Source organism: Schistocerca americana, chromosome X, assembly GCF_021461395.2.
Source record: "Schistocerca americana isolate TAMUIC-IGC-003095 chromosome X, iqSchAmer2.1, whole genome shotgun sequence".
Lineage (NCBI taxonomy): Eukaryota > Metazoa > Arthropoda > Insecta > Orthoptera > Acrididae > Schistocerca > Schistocerca americana.
Window position 1 is genome coordinate 667,304,951 of NC_060130.1, and position 17,331 is coordinate 667,322,281.

Sequence of the window (17,331 nt, forward strand, 5' to 3'; positions counted from 1 at the left end):
ATGTATCCATGTTTCATCCACAGTGATGAAACAATGCTTAAAGTCCTGCGGATTCTTCCTGAACAGCTGCAAACCATCACTGCAACACCTCACACGATTCCGTTTATGGTCAAGCGTGAGCAATCGCGGAACCCATCTTGTGGATAGCTTTCTCGTGTCCAAGTGTTTATGCAAAATGTTATGTACCCATTCATTCGAGATGCCCACAGTACTAGCAATCTCACGCACCTTAACTCTTCTGTCATCGATCACCGTATCATGGATTTTTATTAATGATTTTTGGAGTTTTAACCTCCTCAGGGCGTCCAGAATGTTCAGCATCACTTGTGCCCATATGGCCACTCCGAAAAATTTGAAACCACGTATAAACAGTTCCAATCGAAGGTGCAGAGTCACCATAATGTTTATCAAGCTTCTCTTTAGTCTCATGAGGCATTTTGCCTTTCATAAAGTAACGTTTACTCACCACACAAAATTCTTTTTTGTCCATTTTTTGACAATCCTTCGACTTCGTTGATTCACATGAATGCCAAACACAAAGAAATAGACCAATACGGTTGAAACTTGGTGTGCATTCTTTCCAAAGATGATACTAACTAAACATGACCTCGATATGCACTGGTGGTGCCATCTCTCGGACTTTGCGCAGACCTTTCAAACGCCCCTCCTACGAAAGTTAATACCAAACTTTCAGGGACTTCTGTCAGGTGTTTGCCTGGGGAAAAAGTTAATTAAGATGAAGGGATGTAAGGACTAATCCAACAAAAAGTTTCCCACTGGAAGGAAGGAGAGTTTACTCAACAGCAGCTTCTCAGAGGCAACGTTGGAGAGGTCCGAAATCCCATGGTGGTGACTCCAGCCAGACTCTCACCGCATTGAGAGAATTTCAGGACCCAGATATCATTGTGGATAGAAAAATAGTGCTCGTGACCCCATGGAGGGGGCTCCGGCCACCAGTATGGGTGTAGAAGGAAGATCTTTGATCACTGGGTCATCCAGCTGAACTGGCCCCCCTCCTACGGGGTTGCCTGATAAGAGACCAGAAAGATGGAGAGTGCATTGTTCAGTGTGGTGATGATGGAGCTTCGACAGCTGATGTTTAAATGTTAGAACCAAACGTTTTGCCAGACCATTGGACGCGGGGTGGAATGTGTGCTGTGTGCACCAGAAAGATTCCGTTGGACACACAAAAGGATGTAAACTCGGCAGACATAAATTGAGGTCTGTTATCTGTCCCAGTTGTTTAGGGAAGACCTTCAGTCACAAATACCTATATCATGGCTTGGATCACATGCGTTGATGACATATAGAACATCAGAGATACATAGAGAAAACCAAATCTGGCATCAACCACAGTGATCCACAAATGGCCCAGGAAAGGACCCATGATATCCAAATGGAGCTGCGACTTCCATGTTGATACTTCCAGCCATGGGACCGCTTGTTTGCTTTGCCAGTATGTGTAGGCTGCCACCATGGTGACAATATCTGCTTAAATCCCTTTCAAATATGCATGTTGACATGCCAGGCCTTAAATTAGCATGATGCCTCAATGGCCAAGGTGAAGCAGGTGTAAGATACAGACAGTGCTGGAGGGAAGTTGGAATGATGATATGAGTCCGCCCCGGAGCAGCACGATACCATTGAGGACAGAGAATTCGTACCTGCAATGCCAAGAAAATTGAACACCTGGGTTGAGCACCTTCCCGTGTTGTGACGGCCATCCCTGTTGGGCCAGGAGGAGGAGCTCACAAAGAGTCTTCTGCCAAATGCTGAGCCACCAGTTTAGCATCAATAGGAAGTGAGACAATGGCTTCTTCGTCACTAGTGCCCAGGTGGCAGCATAATTCTGAATTGGAATCAAAAGAGGAGTCCTGACCCACAGGCAATCTTAAAAGTAAGTCAGCATTGACATGATAATACATAGAATGGGACTGGATATCATAGGAATAACTGGCGAGAAACAAAACCCATAGTTGAAGGTGACAAGCCGATTATGTGGAATTGTTCATGTCAGATTGAAATAAGGTCATATGGTCTGTCAACAGGATAAAATGACGCCTATACATGTAGTCGTGGAATTTGTAAAGCGAAGAATATGGCCAGAGCCTCCTTTTCAATGTGTCCGTAGTTGCACTGCAACGATCTCAATGTTTTTGAGACGAAAGCGACAGACTGTTCCACGCCATCAATGATGTGAGGGAGGATGGATTCTAATCCATAATCGAATGCGTCTGCTGCAACAGCCACAGTGAGCAAGGGAATGTGAGCCATCAGACATGGGGCGAAGTAACAACTGTTTAAGGTCCAGGAAGGTGTTGTCCAAATTCCATGCCACATTTTTACGTAAGAGACAGTGCAGTGATTCTGCAATTGTGGCAGCATGGTGGATGAATTTAAGACAGTAATTCAGTTGGCCTAATATGGACTGAAGTTGATTCGCATTTGTCCAAGGTAGCAAGTTCTGCATAGCCTGGACATATTCCAGCATCAGCCAGATACATGCAGCACTGAAGATATGTCCCAAATACTCAGCTTGAGGAACAAGAAACTGACACTTCCCAAAGTTGCAACGAAGGTTTACTACCTGTAGGATGGAAAAAAGGATGCCCAGGCTACCTGCCAGGTGTTGGGCAGACTCGCCTGCAACAATTATGGCATCCAGATAATTATCCACATCTGGCACTTTCTGTATATGTTGTTCCAAATATCTCTGAAATATCATTAAATAGAGTAAGAACAAGGACTGTGCATAGGGGTGTGCTTGAGGTTGCAACACATACAAAGGGAGCTGTCAGATTTGTCTACGAGCATGATGGGTGTTGCCCACTAACTGTTAGACAAAGCCGTCAAGATGCCAGAATCTTGCAAACATTGCAGCTCCACCTGTAACTTATCCTGCAGGCAATGGGATGTTCCGAGCCTTGAAAAAAATTGGATGTGGCCGTTGATAGGAGGGTGATATGGGCTTCAAATCCCACAAAACCTGTAGTAGAAGGCTCAAAAACTGAACTATACTTAAAGTGAAGAGCATGAACGTAAGAACTGTCCATGCCAGGCTGGATTCTATGGCTTGCATCATGCACTTCTAGTCCCAAAGTGTACAAGAGGTCAAGTCCCAATAAACCCGTAGCCCCAGGCATATCGATGACGCAGAAGTGTACCCTACATGTTACGACACCATGTTGGATGAGAGCTGTGAACTGTCCTTTGAACCCACTATGCCATTACTATAACTGCAAAAGCACTGGTCGAATGTTTGGAGGGGAGGAGAGCCCAACGGCCGTTGTGTGTTCCACACAATAATCTACCAGGCAGGCCAGGTGACTATTGATGAACGCTTTCTGGAACACATGTCCATCCTGGACGGGAAGTCTCACATGGACATGGAGGACCTCCAGGTCCCCTAGGTCAGGATGCTGTAATGGGAAGAGGTCCATTTGAGCATAATCCACATTCATCTTGAAGGAGGCTCTACAGACCACTGTTGTGTGACCTGTTTGGCCACACACACATTTGGCAGGGCGGAACTGCCACTGACGCCAAGGATGCGTGGCAAAACAAGGAATAGAACATGGCAACTGCTGAGGGTTGTGGGCTGAGAATGGCAGTTTACAGGGAGGGAAAAGCTTTGCAGAGGGAGGGGGGGGGGGGTGCGCTACATGAAATAGTATGCAGGAATGCTGATGCACAAAGGGATTGCCCCAACACGCGAATGATCAAAAGACAAGAATCCAAAATGGGTTCTTTCAACTTCAGTAAGCTCCTCATTTGTGGCATGCACTAAGATCATGTCTCAAATGACCGATGTGGCATATGACTGTTGACAGTTATCATTTGAACACCAAAACGATGTTCCTGAGGCATGCCTATAGTGTCATGAGCCATTCCCAATACTATTGCTCCTGTTGCTTACAACAGCTGAAGAAAGTGCGCTCTGCTGCCGCAGTGTGCACCTGGCAGTCAAAGTATTCTTACAACCAAACTTTCAATTCCTTATATGACGGGACGTGCAGTTCAAGTTCAGGGTTTAACTCCTAAAGAAAACAGTAGAGCACCTGTCCATTTCAGGTGACTAGGACTGCCTGACAATGGGTGTTGCTGGAGAAAATGCTGCCCGGACGAGGCCATATAATTTTCCCTTAGGTTCCATTTTCCTGTTGAAGGCCAGGAATGGTGGACTAGCTCCACTGAGGCATTTAGCCACAGAGTCCATTAGAGAATAGAGTTGCGACCCATCAACGGATGCTGCAGTAATGTCTGCCATCATGTTTACCAGATCCTGCAAGACGTTTTGCATATCTTGCAGGAAGAGCAACATCTGTTATATCACATTGAGGGGTTCAGGAACCGGGTGTTCGGCCATAGGGAAGCAAGATGATCTGACCTGTCTGTTGACCTGGAGCGACTAAAGGACAAAAGAACACACATGTGACCACCTGGGTCCAAAAAAACCTCATCACCAAACTGCTGGACCTCACATAGGAAGATGATTGAGCAACAACATGTCCCAAGTCAACAAGAGAAAAGTTTATTATGGCACTACAGGATGTTAGCTAAACAAAAGCTACTTGTTACAAAACTTAATGCCAAACTCTCACTGACTTCTAGGAAAACAAAATTAATTAAGATGGGTACATAAGGACTAATCCAACAAAGTTTCCTACTGGAAGGAAGAAGGGTGTGCTGGCCAAAGAAGCTTCTTGGAGCTACTTCTTGGAGAGGTCTAAAGTCCTGCAGAAGTTCTGACTGAAAGTATAGTATTAGCTGGCACAGGAGTTGACCCAAAATGTCAGCAGAGAACTGCTGATGAGTGGAGCTGCTCCACTATAAGTAACTGGTATGCGCACGTATACGTCTGAATCTATTTCCTTGCACATGACTCAGCAGATCCCCAGCGAGGAGGACCTCTGTTTGGACTTACCTCACCACCTATCGCTTGCGATATGAAACTCACCGGTGGCCGAAGCCCTGGGAGGTAACATCTTGGCGGTATGCGTGCACGCGAGGCTTCTCCGTTTAGGGTTGCTGATCCATTAGGTGTATTGCGTGTATATGACAATTGACTCTGCAAGGTCGCAGGTTAATGTAAGTGTGAGATAAGCCATTAAATGTGACATGCGTGTACATTAATAGTCGGTTGAATGCAAGCATGCAAATGTAAATGCTTTGTGTTGTACAGGTGCCGGGTGTCAGTTTGTAGGATGGTTTTCCATGCGTGTGGCACTTGGTCTGTCAATATAGGGATGGTTAGTGCTGTTTGTGGATGACGTTGGAGTTGTCATCTGATGATGTCCTATGGGCATTGGACACATTGGAGACATCTGGTGATTGAGCAGGCCAAGGCAATGTATTGACACACTATAGAGCATGTTGGGTTTCAACAGCAGTATATTGGCAAGCGTTATCCTGCTGGAAAACACCCACTGGATTGCTGTTCATGAATGACAGCACAACAGGTCAAATCACCAGATTGGCATACAATTTTGCAGTCAGGGTGCGTGGGATAACCACAAGAGTGCTCTTGCTATCATACAAAATCACACCCCAGACCATAACTCCAGGTAAAGGTCCAGCATGTCTAGCACACAGGCAACTTGGGTGCAGGCCTCCTGCTAACTGGCACCGAGGCAGTTTTCATCAGAAAACGCAACAGACCTCCACCTGTCCCTCCAATGAGCTCTTGTTTGACACCACTGAAATCACAAATGGCAGTGGTTTGGGGTCAGGGGAGTGCATATAACAGGGTGTGTGGCTCGGAGCTGTCCTTGAAGTCAGTGGGGCGCCATCTGCTGCTCAAATCACTTTTGCAAATGCAGTGAGATGCAACAGAACCATACACCAAACATGATGGTCTTTCCTTTCTATTGTCCCACGTGGCCGTCCAGATCCTGGTTTTCTCGCGACCATACATTCTTGTGACCGACACTGCCAGCAGTCATGTACACTGGCTACATTCCTGCCAAGTACTTCTGCCGTATCGCAGAAGGAACATCCAGCTTATCGTAGCTATATTACACGACCTTGTTCAAATTCAATGAAGTGTTGACAATGGCATATTTTTTGCCTTAAAGACATTACTGACTAACATCAACTCACCACGTCCAGTCTCAAAGGTAACTAATGCTCACAACCATTACATTGTGTTTTTGAAGCAAACCTTATTTGCATCCTCACCATGGCACTACTAGCACCTATCTTATGCAACTGGTGCGAAATTGGAATAGATATCATCTTTCAGATGTGGGAACATGCCTACTAACATTCATTTGTCACGCAACTCCTCCTTGGGGTTGCTTTTTTTTTTTTTTTTTTTCGGCGGTGTACTGTATTTTATAGATATGTGGAATACAATTTAGAATGGCTATATTACATCAGCATTTTTGCTTTACCTTCTATTTAGGGATTACAAATAATGTGTACCAAGAGTTGTTTATAACCTGGAAAAGAGGTTACCACTAAAAATCATCATGTTAAAGAAACTTCAGAATAAAGTCTTCACATACTTAGTGCATATAATAGATTGCAGATATATATTACAGGCCATTAAAATTTAAAATGCCTGAAAAGTAAAAGTGGTATGTTTGCAGATGACGTTTAAAAGTATTCTCTTTACTTGTGGATGTGAACCAAATATAAAATAAAATTACAGTTAATTTCCTTAGAAAAAATGTGTGTGTGTGTGTGTGTGTGTGTGTGTGTGTGAGAGAGAGAGAGAGAGAGAGAGAGAGAGAGAGAGAGAATGAATGAATGAATGAATGAATGAATGAAGTATTGCGTGTCCTCAGCCATGAAAAACTTAATGGTGAATGTCATTTGTTATAGGTTCTGAGTTATATTTTATGAATATTTAGTTTAATGATGTTGTGAGTTATATTTTATGAATATTTGGTTTAATGTTATATATTAATATAACTGTTGTTCTTGCAAGGGGAGGCCACGACGTTTGTAATGCAGATTTACTTCAGACTCCGAACACTCGTAGTACTCCATTAGCAAAACAAAATGTGTAAGCAGTAGTGCGTACTTCTCAAGCGTTATTGAGAAAATCGCAAGATAATTTTGGTCGTCAAATATATACCTGTGCGTGACCATTTTTACCATGAAGCGGCGGCAGCCAAGTGGAAGCCGGCACGGTAGCTCAGCATGTTCAGTCAGAGGGTTGAGCTACCCTCTGTAATAAAAAAAAAAAGTTGTGAACGGATCAACGAACAACCTGAACGAGTATTCATTGGACGTCTGCCATGAACAAATTCAACGAACAATATAGAACAAGATAATATCAACAACAAAAAAGTTTTCAGCGTTCAAACCCCGTAACTGCGGGATCGAGTCCCGTTCGTCAGTTTTTAACAGTGTCTTTTTTTTTTTTTTTTTACGTTACAATTGATATAATGGGAAAAATACGTGTAATTGGATGGACTTTTATTCAATTTACAATGTTATTTGGCAGTCTACAAATTTTTATTATCGCAAATAATATAATATTCATAACTATCGACTAGTAAACGACCAAGCGCATAAAGTGATACTGAAAATGTATGCTTGTCCGTGTCTTCAAAATTGTTCGTATTTAATTGAAAGAGAATGAGAAATTGCTTCTCGTGAAGACGCTATTAAAATACACTCGATACTGCATGACCAATTATCAGTGCCGATATTTAAGGAAATACCCTGCTATGCATGGTTTGCTTCCAAATTATCGGCTGAAAGAGATGTTTTTGAAAATGTTAACAATGTTTGTTTTTCCATGGAAAACCTCAAAAGACCTTGCATATGCAGAAACATAGCATTTATTCAATGTAACTGGTGCCGTTTAACTTTGTTTTCCATGTTTTTACGAAAAATTTCATCCTGCAACTTGTACTCGTAATGTCGAAAGCGACTATTAATTGTACATCTTTCAAAAGCCGTCTGTGCCAGTCAAAACTTGCAGGTAACAAGTTGTTTCGGGCTCCTTCCAGGTATAAGGGATTTCTTAAATCACGGACAAGCATACATTTTCAGTATCACTTCATGCGTTTGGTCATTTATGAGTCGGTAGTTATGAATATTATATTATTTGTGACAATAAAAATACGCAGACTGCCAAATAACATTGTAAATTTAACAAAAGTTCATCCCATTACAAGTATTTTTCCCATTATATCAGTTGTAATATAAATAGTAAAGAAAATTACTGTGCTGAAAATAAATTTAAAAAAAAAAAAAAAAAAAAAAAAAAAAAAAAAAAAAAAAAAAAAAGCACTGACGAACGGGCCTCGATCACGCGATCACGGGGCTTGAATGCTAACCATTCGGCTGCCGCCGCTTCATGGAATAAATGGCCACACACAGGTATATATTTGATGACCGAAATTATCTTGCAATTTTCTCAATAATGCTTGAGAAGTACGTGCTAATGCTTACACATTTTGTTGTCCTCATGGAGTAATACGAGTGTACGAAGTTCGCAGTAAATCCGCGTTCCAAACATCGTGGCCTCCCCTTGTTAGAAGAGTACTGGTCGTTTGAAACAATTTCTACATAAATTTATCTGTATTATTTGAAGATTTTGTATACTTAAGTGTGATTTTAAAATAATCGTCATCTTGGCCCCGGTCTTTTTTTTTTTTTTTGTGGGCAGGGTTTTCCTAAATGAGTTAAAGTGAGTGCTCGGATGGTTCCTGCAAGAACAACATTGATTATTTCCCATCCCATATATGTCCAAACTGAGCATGTGCTCCATTTCTAGTAACCTCATCATTGGTGATGTGTTAAACACTGGTCTTACTTCCTGCCTTCTTCCCCTCACCTTCTCAAAACGAGAGAATGCTTCTCTAACGTTCGCAATACCCCACTTTTGGCAGGTTTGTTGTAATCATCCAGTGTATGACTGTCTTCGTCTGGCCTATGTACTGGCTTTCGTTGACAATCAACAAGCTAAACTAGTTTGTGGTGTAATTTTAGTCTTTTTTTTTAACTGTAAATTTATTCTTTAATAATAGGTTTTATGAGATGATATATTTATTCCATCTACTTGCCTGTAGTTTTTTTATTTTTTTTATTTTTAGGCGCCTCTTGGTAACATACTCTACTTAACTATCATCGTAACATTGCTAAAATTATTTTTTTACTTTTAAAAAGAGAAAGCTGTGGGCTTAATCTAACATGGGCAACCATCAGCAGTACAGTCAGTGTTGGCATTGGTGATGGTTGGGGCAGTTGGCTCTCCCTGGAGGTACGACGTTAATGATGAGTAGTATTCCTCACCTTCCTAGACACTGACATATTCTAGCCAGACAATCTCAGAAAATTGCGGATACACGTATGTAAAAAGACTTCACTGTACTGCAATGATTTGCATGTATTGTCAAGTGAATAAAAGTAATCATTTGTAGACTAGGATAGAACTGTATTGGTGAAGGTGACTAGTAGTACAGCCTATGCATCTTTATCTCCACTGCCCTTTACTACCAGTCTCTCCCCCCCCCCCTCCCCCCCCTTTTTTTTTCTCAATCCATACATGACAGCCTGATGTAATGCATGATTTTGTTACTTGTGCCATAACAATCCTACAGTTATCAACATTTGTCAGTTGCTTGTAAAAGATTCAGTATTACCAATACCAGCATGTACAACCATACTCTGAAAATCAGTCCAAAGACCATAACAGGTACTGCCATATTCGTGTAGCATTAACCGCTTACCATCTCTGCAGGATCATTATGCCGATACTGAAGACAAGGTTGTTTCCACATTTCACTGCACTCATAACCAGTAACAATGTGATTATGAATATGAGGAGAAATTGGGATCATGTGCTTAGCCTTTAGATTTTAGGCTTGTAGCTTTGTTAAATCCAAGCATTGTATGTTCTTTTGGTTATACACTTAATACTGGTAACTCTGGCAGTTATATTAGACTCAGTTTTCACCCATACCATTTTGAGATTTTTCATCCCAATTTGTCTGTACATGTAGCATGTACACGTTATGCGCACGTTGTCTTAGCAGTGTGTCCACTTGGTTATGCAGTTTTGCCAAAACTTCTTTTGGAATTTTCTCAAGGGCCAATTATGGACTGTCCTTAATATCATAAAAGTTTCTAAGTAGTGTCCTTTCACACCAGTTTTAATTTTGGATCAAGGGAAAAGTCACGGAAAGTGCCTAGGAGAAGGCAGTCAACTTTTTTTTTTAAGCACAAAACTCATGAATTGAAGTTTAGAAGTGAGCAGATATCCTGTTTTGGTGAAGGAGCAATGAGTTGTCTTACTGCAACTATGATCTCTGTTTGCAAAATTCCTTTCAAAAAATACTTGCATACTGATAACAGTGAAAAGTTTAATCTTGAGGCAGACTATTACACAATAAGGTAGTCAGTTTGTCAGCAGCACTGTTCACCGTTTTAATTTTAATATTTTTATTATTTACTGTGTGGGCATTGGTGACTGTTTCATGGTTAAGTTTATTGTTGAGGAGCACCTTGGTAATCTCACCCTTATAGATATTATGAACAGTGAACACAGAGAACTGTAATTATGTTTGCAGAGATAGTGTTTATTCTTTATATTCAGCTCATGTAAAAACTATTAATGAACAGACAGTAACTTCATGATTTTCAGGGGGTTCGGATTGGTCCTCTAATGGGCTTTCTGTGGCACACATACCAGATGTGCTGCCTCCGGTACACTCTTCAGAAGACTGGCAAGCAGCATTTGGATTTTCAAACCGGACAAAAGAAACCACAACTTCACAAGATAAGTGTGTCCGTGAAGATAGTATGGATGACGACGATGATGATGATGAGGAGGAGGAGGAGGAGGAAGAGGAAGAAGAGGAGGAGGAGGATGAAGATGAGGAGGTGGAAGATGAAGAAGAAGAAGAAGAAGAGGAGGAGGAAGAGGATGAGGAGGAGGAGGAGGAGGAGGGGGCTGAAAATGGTGAAAAATCAGTAAGAATTGCTTCAGAACGATTTAAAAATGCACAAGGGGGCTACAGAATTAATAATATTGAACATATTATACGCAAAATGCACAAGCTCCCTTTCAGTGAAGTAAATGGTGTGGACAGCAGTGTTATTGTTAACTGTGAAACTACAAAAATTGCTTCAGGAAATGGGTATGTTTTCCACAAGGTGCTTTCTAATGGGTTTGTTGAAGATCCAACAGTATATGTGATAGGTAGCAGTCGTCATGAATTCTCAGGTCTCCAGAATGGCTCGATGCAACATGTGCGTAATGGATTCTCTTCAAAGAGTGTAGACAAACGCTACCCCGATATTCACAGGAGGCGGGAACACCGTAAAGAAAAGCAAGGTTGTGTGTCTAATAGTAACAGAGGAGTTGTGAAGCAATCTAGGAAGAACAATCGTAGTGCTACGGTTAGTGAACTGCCACACCACAGTTGTGACATGAATGATTCTTCTTTGGAAGATGATCGTTTTTCAAGCTACGGTGGCTCGGAAAGACAGAGAAACGGTAATGACTCTTCAGACAGCTGTGGGGATGTAGATAGAGAGGATGAGTTTTGTGAAAGGGTCAAAGAAGAAATCAAACAAGAAGACAATATACGTGCCCCAGATGATGAACTGGACTTCGATCCTTTCCATGAAACCCAGAAGGCCTTGGCTGAAATGATTGAGAAAGAGACAATGATGTTATCTGTTAGGCAGCAGGAAAGTTGTGGGAATGACCAAGTGCAGCACATCCATCTGAAACAGCATCAGCGGCAACACCACCAACAGCAGCATCACCACTACCATCACCACCACCACCATCACCACCATCACCACCACCATAGCCACCACCACCACCAGCAACAACAGCAGCAACGGCAACACCACCACCAACAACAACACCAGCAGCAGCAGCAACAACAACATCAACAGCAGCAGCAGCAGCAGCAACAACAGCAACATTATCAGCATGGGGGTCACAGTTTTCATGGATCAGCCAGTACACAACAGCAGTTTCTGTATGGAGGGAAGATACTTCCACCATACACTAATGGTGCAAGTTCATATCTCCTTCATAATCAAAGGTAAAAGAAATAGAGATTTTTTTATATGTAATTTTGTATAACTTTGCACTTTTGAGAACTTATTGCTGTTAATTGAAATGCAGAAAAGGCTGAGCACTAAATAAATGCACAAACACTGAAGTGAAGCACGCAAGTTGGATATCCAAGTTAAGGCCAATTCAAATTGGCCGCCAGGACATGGCACCATCTCGTCAAGGTGTATTCACACTGTCAGTCACATCACAGCGTGTAAAGTCAGTTAAAGTCATGTGATATCAACACCCATGGCTGTCCTCAACTGTTTTTTTGTGCGAGTTGCTATCTTCACAAGATTACTTTCAACTGTTTCTACGTGCAAAGTGCACACACAAAAAGCGATAGCTTACGCTAAGGTGAAAGTCATGGGATAGCAATATGCACATATACAGATGGCGATAGTGTCACCTACACAAGGTATAAAAGGACAGTGCATTGGCAGAGCTGTCATTTGTACTCAGGTGATTCATGTGAAAAGGTTGCCAACATAATTACAGCCACACAACGGAGTTAACAATCTTTGTACACAGAATGGTAGTTGGAGCTAGATTCATGGAACCTTCCACTCTGGAAATAATTAGGGAATTCAATACTCCATGATCCACAGTGTCAAGAGTGTGCTGACAATACCGAATTTCAGTCACTACCTCTCACCACAGATAGTGCAGTGGCCAACAGCCTTCATTTACCAGCTGAGAGCAGTGGTGTTTGCATAGAGTTGGCAGTACTAACAGAGAAGCAACAGTGATTGAAATAATCACAGAAATCATTGTGGGACATATGGCAAACATATCTGTTAGGACAGTCCAGTGAAATTTGGCTTTAACAGGCTATGTCAGCAGATGATGTGTGCGAGTGCCTTTGCTAAAAGCACGTCGTCACCTGCAGCGCCTCTCCTGGGCTTGTGACCATATTGGTTGGACCCTAGATGACTGGAAAACCATGACCGGGTCAGATGAGTCCTGATCTCAGTTGGTAAGAGCTGATGGTAGGGTTAGTGTGTGGCACAGACCTCTTGAAGCCGTGGACCTAAGTTGTCAACATGGCACTGTGCAAGCTAATGGTGACTCCATCAACTGAACTAATCATTGACTCAAAATGGTTATGTTCGCCTACTTGGAGACAATTTGCAGCCATTCATGGACTTCTTGTTCCCAAAGAGCAATGGAATTTAATTGACTTGAAGAACATTGTGGACAATTTGAGTGAATGATTTGGCCCCCTGACTGCCTGACATGAATCCCATTGAATAATTATGGGACATATTGAGAGGCTAGTTTATGCACAAAATCCTGCACCTGCAGTACTTGCACAATTATGGATGGCTATAGAGGCAGCATGGCTCAGTATTTCTGCAGGGAATTTCCAACAACTTGTTGAGTCCATGCCATGTCGAGCTGCTGCACTATGCCAAGGAAAAGGAGGTCTGACATGATATTACAAGGTCTCCCATGGTTTTTGTCACCTCAGTGTATATATGTGTATGCTGGAGACCACATCTGAGCAAAAATGGCATTTATTGGACTCAAGTGTTTTGCAGCTTGCAGACCTATCTTGTATATTAGAGAAGGAAGACAGAAGTGCAGAACAACGCAAAAAAAGATTGTGGGACTGAAAAATATCATTATGTGGTACAGAAGGGAAATTTCACACATTATACAAGGAGCTCGAGGGGGAAGAATCTGCGTTTTATAAATATTTGAGAAAGTCAAATCGTTTTTCATTTCTTATGTCAAATTGCACCCATAATTACTACAAGGAACACAGTGTTATGGGCTGCCATAGTGAAATCTCTCTCAATATCTTTCCCTTCAAGATTTATAAGTTTTCTTTACATCTTATTTTTGGCTTTCAGCATTCTCAGTACAGCCCCAATACTTGTCAATGTCTGCAGAATCCAGGCAATTTTAGCTATGTCCAAAAAATTATGTCTTGGAAAGTTGTAAACATGTAAATGTATAAACACAAAATTAACAACAGTTTAAGCCCAGTTTGTCTATGAACAAAATCCAGTCTGGTATGACATGGACAAATTATATTATTTAAATAACATTGTTTTTGTAAAATTAAAAGAGTCATACATTCGTATAAGTAGAGTAAATGAGTTCATAAATACATAATGATCAGTGCTGAATGTAGAATTTAAATGCAATATCACTTTTTGCATGGAATCTAACTGCTTTTTGGTATGGAATATTTTAAAACAGGGTTCCATACATAACCCCACACAGCTCTGTCCACACTGATACTTTGTCTTCTTGCGAGATGCTTTCCCATTTCCTTTGATTTTGAAAAAAGGAACATGACACATGAGGGGCGTACTTTTTTCTTGTGGATGGTAAATGTTTCAGGAAATGTCTGTGTGTCAGTCTGCCTACAGATCTGTTTCTGGTATTTGGAGCTGATGGCATATGATCTTGAGCCATCTTCATAGCAAGATTGGTAATGAAATCAGTTACTATCATTTTCTTGGTCTGTAATGAACTGTGTAACCAAAATGCATTTTAGACTCGTAGTAGGAGCAAATGAAAATACAGCTTCCACCACAATTTTACAGTTCTGTGCCTGAACTCACATTACTGCAGTCACTGGTCTCCAAGGTCCACTCCAACCTTGTTCACTTCAATTAACTAAGATGTGAAGGGGCTACATGTCTTGTGAACAATGAATGTGCATCCTTTTTGTCCTTCCACTTCATTGCCAGGACATTTACTTTTTGTCTGTTTGTCATTTCGCCCTTCTTCAATTTAGGTGTAATCAAATGTTCAGGCACTGACTCTCTGTTCTTATTTACAGTCCTACAACACCATTACCTTTGCAAGATAACTGCTCAAAGACTTCTGGACTAGACTAGGATCTATCGAATAAATAAACAGTATGTCCTCATTCAAGCAACTGCTGCTAGACAGCAGCCTTATAACAACTGCTGCTGATGAATTGTCATTGTTGTGCTTTCCAGTATAAACTTTTAAGTTTGCAACATAGCTACTGTTAGTGTCAGCATGTATAACTTCAGTCCATACTTCTGTGGTTTATTTTGCATGTAAATGTGAAAACTGACATGGCCACAGAATGGGCATATACATTGATCAATTTTTCAGAAAGCCATCAGCTCGAACGTATTGCTCTTTCAAATTACTGTAGCAAGAAGGCACTTTGAAAAGTGGATGAAAGCCTCCTTCTGCTGGTTTCTTTTGGTCAGAGTTATCAACAGTATGAAGACATAAAAACATTTGCATGAAATGTAAATGACTCATTATTTGCAGACAAAAATTACAACTGACTACATTGTTAGTGCTCCAGTGATCTGATAATTTTGGCCTATGTGACACACACACACGACGCACAATGCTCAAAAAGCCATCTAATTTCAGCTAGAGATACTGGCTTCCAGGAACTGAGTACTGAATGAGGTTTCGCTTTATTTTTCCAGAACTTTCTTTGAATTATTTGTGATGCATAGAGACTTGTTTGAGCCTTCCGTCATTTTGTATCCTCGTCAGTTATGTGAATACACTAACAAAACTAGCACTGAACTCAGGTGATCAGTGTCCGGAGCTCTGTTCAGTGGTATTTCTGGAGCAGCCTCACATTCACTTCATTCACCAATTTCTGTCATGGAAGGAGCAGTAGCACTATATTCATTATCACTACTGTAGTTTTCTGATGAACTGCTTTCGGCTGATTCTTCAACTAAAAAAATGGGAAGAGACATAAAAACTACTAATTTTGTGAACTTACACATGCTATTTATCTGCTTTTGTCAAATGCTGTAAATATGTTTTGTTGTAGAATTTTACAGAAAAACATACTCCAGAAGACAACTGTTTCACCCAAGTCGTCATCTTCAGCATCAAGAATATAGACAATGTCACCAAAATTCAGCAAATTGACAATTTCTTCATCAGATAAACCAAAACGTGCCGCATCTGTTACAAAGTATACCAATAATGTGCTCTATTATCAGTCGAAAACAAAACTCATAATGAATGAAGTAGCATGAAAACAAGATGCACATTCATGTCATCTGTCCACACAACTAGTAACTACAGTATAAACATCATATACCAATAGTCAGAAGTGCGAAAACAAAACACAGTGCTTTTTAATCAACACAGTAGAAGCCCGTAGAACCTACGGGCTAGGTGCTTTTGGAAGGATGCACGGTGCATAGAATCTACAGGCTTGGCACTTAGTGGTAATAGTTAAGTGCCTTACTGTGCTGGGGTTAGCTAGTGAAATCGCATAAATATTGACCACTGGTTCTTGCAAAACTGTTTCACACGCAATCCAGAGAGCTAAAAAACAATAAATAAGCCTACCACAAACACACATTGAAATGAACAACTCTATTACACTAGGTGACTCTATTACACTAGTATCTGGACACCCCCAAAAACATACATTTTTCACATTAGGTGCATTTTGATGCCACCTACTGGCAGGTACTCCATCTCAGTGACCTCAGTAGTCAATAGACATCGTCAGAGCAGAATGGGGTGCTGCACGGAACTCACGGACTTCGAACGTGGTCAGGTGATAGGGTGTCACTTACGTCATATGACTGCATGCAAGACTTACACACTCCTAAACATCTGTAGGTCCACTGTTTCTCATGTGATAGTGAATGGAAACGTGAAGGGACACATACAGCACTAAAGCGTACAGGTCGACCTCATCTTTGACTGACAGAGACCGCTGACAGTTGAAGAGGGTCGTAATGTGTAATAGCCAGACATCTATCCAGACCATCACACAGGAATTCCAAACTGCACCAGGATCCACTGCAAGTACTAAGACAGTTTGGCGGGAAGTGAGAAACCTCAGATTTTAAGGTCGAGCGGCTGCTCATAACTCACACATCACGCCAGTAAATGCCACATGACGCCTCGCCTGGTGTGTAGGGAGTGTAAACATTGGAGAATTGAACAGTGGAAAAACATTGTGTGGTGTGAAGAATCACGGTACACAATGTGGCTATCCGATGGCAGGGTGTGGGCATGGTGAATGCTCGGTGAACGTTATCTGCCAGCACGTGTAGTGCCGTCAGTAAAATTCAGAGGCGGTCGTGTTATGGTGTGGTCGTGTTTTTCACTAAGGGGACTTGCACCCCTTTTTGTTTTGCATGGCACTATCACAGCGTAGGCCTACACTGATATTTTAAGCACCTTCTTGCTTTCCACAGTTGAAGAGCAGTTCGAGGATGGCGATTGCATCTTTCAACATGATTGAGCAACTGTTCTTAATGCATGGCGTGTGGCGGAGAGGTTACATGACAATAACATTCCTGTAATGG

At 41.5% G+C, this 17,331-nt stretch overlaps 1 protein-coding gene across 1 annotated transcript in view; it reads left to right on the forward strand.

The window, feature by feature from the left end:
• The window catches only part of LOC124556821 (myb-like protein Q), a 197,471-nt gene that overhangs the window by 116,334 nt on the left and 63,806 nt on the right, over positions 1-17,331 (forward strand). The window contains exon 11 of the mRNA XM_047130836.1: positions 10,604-12,020. Coding sequence (XP_046986792.1) covers positions 10,604-12,020 — 1,417 coding nt within the window. The remainder of the gene's footprint in view (positions 1-10,603; positions 12,021-17,331) is intronic.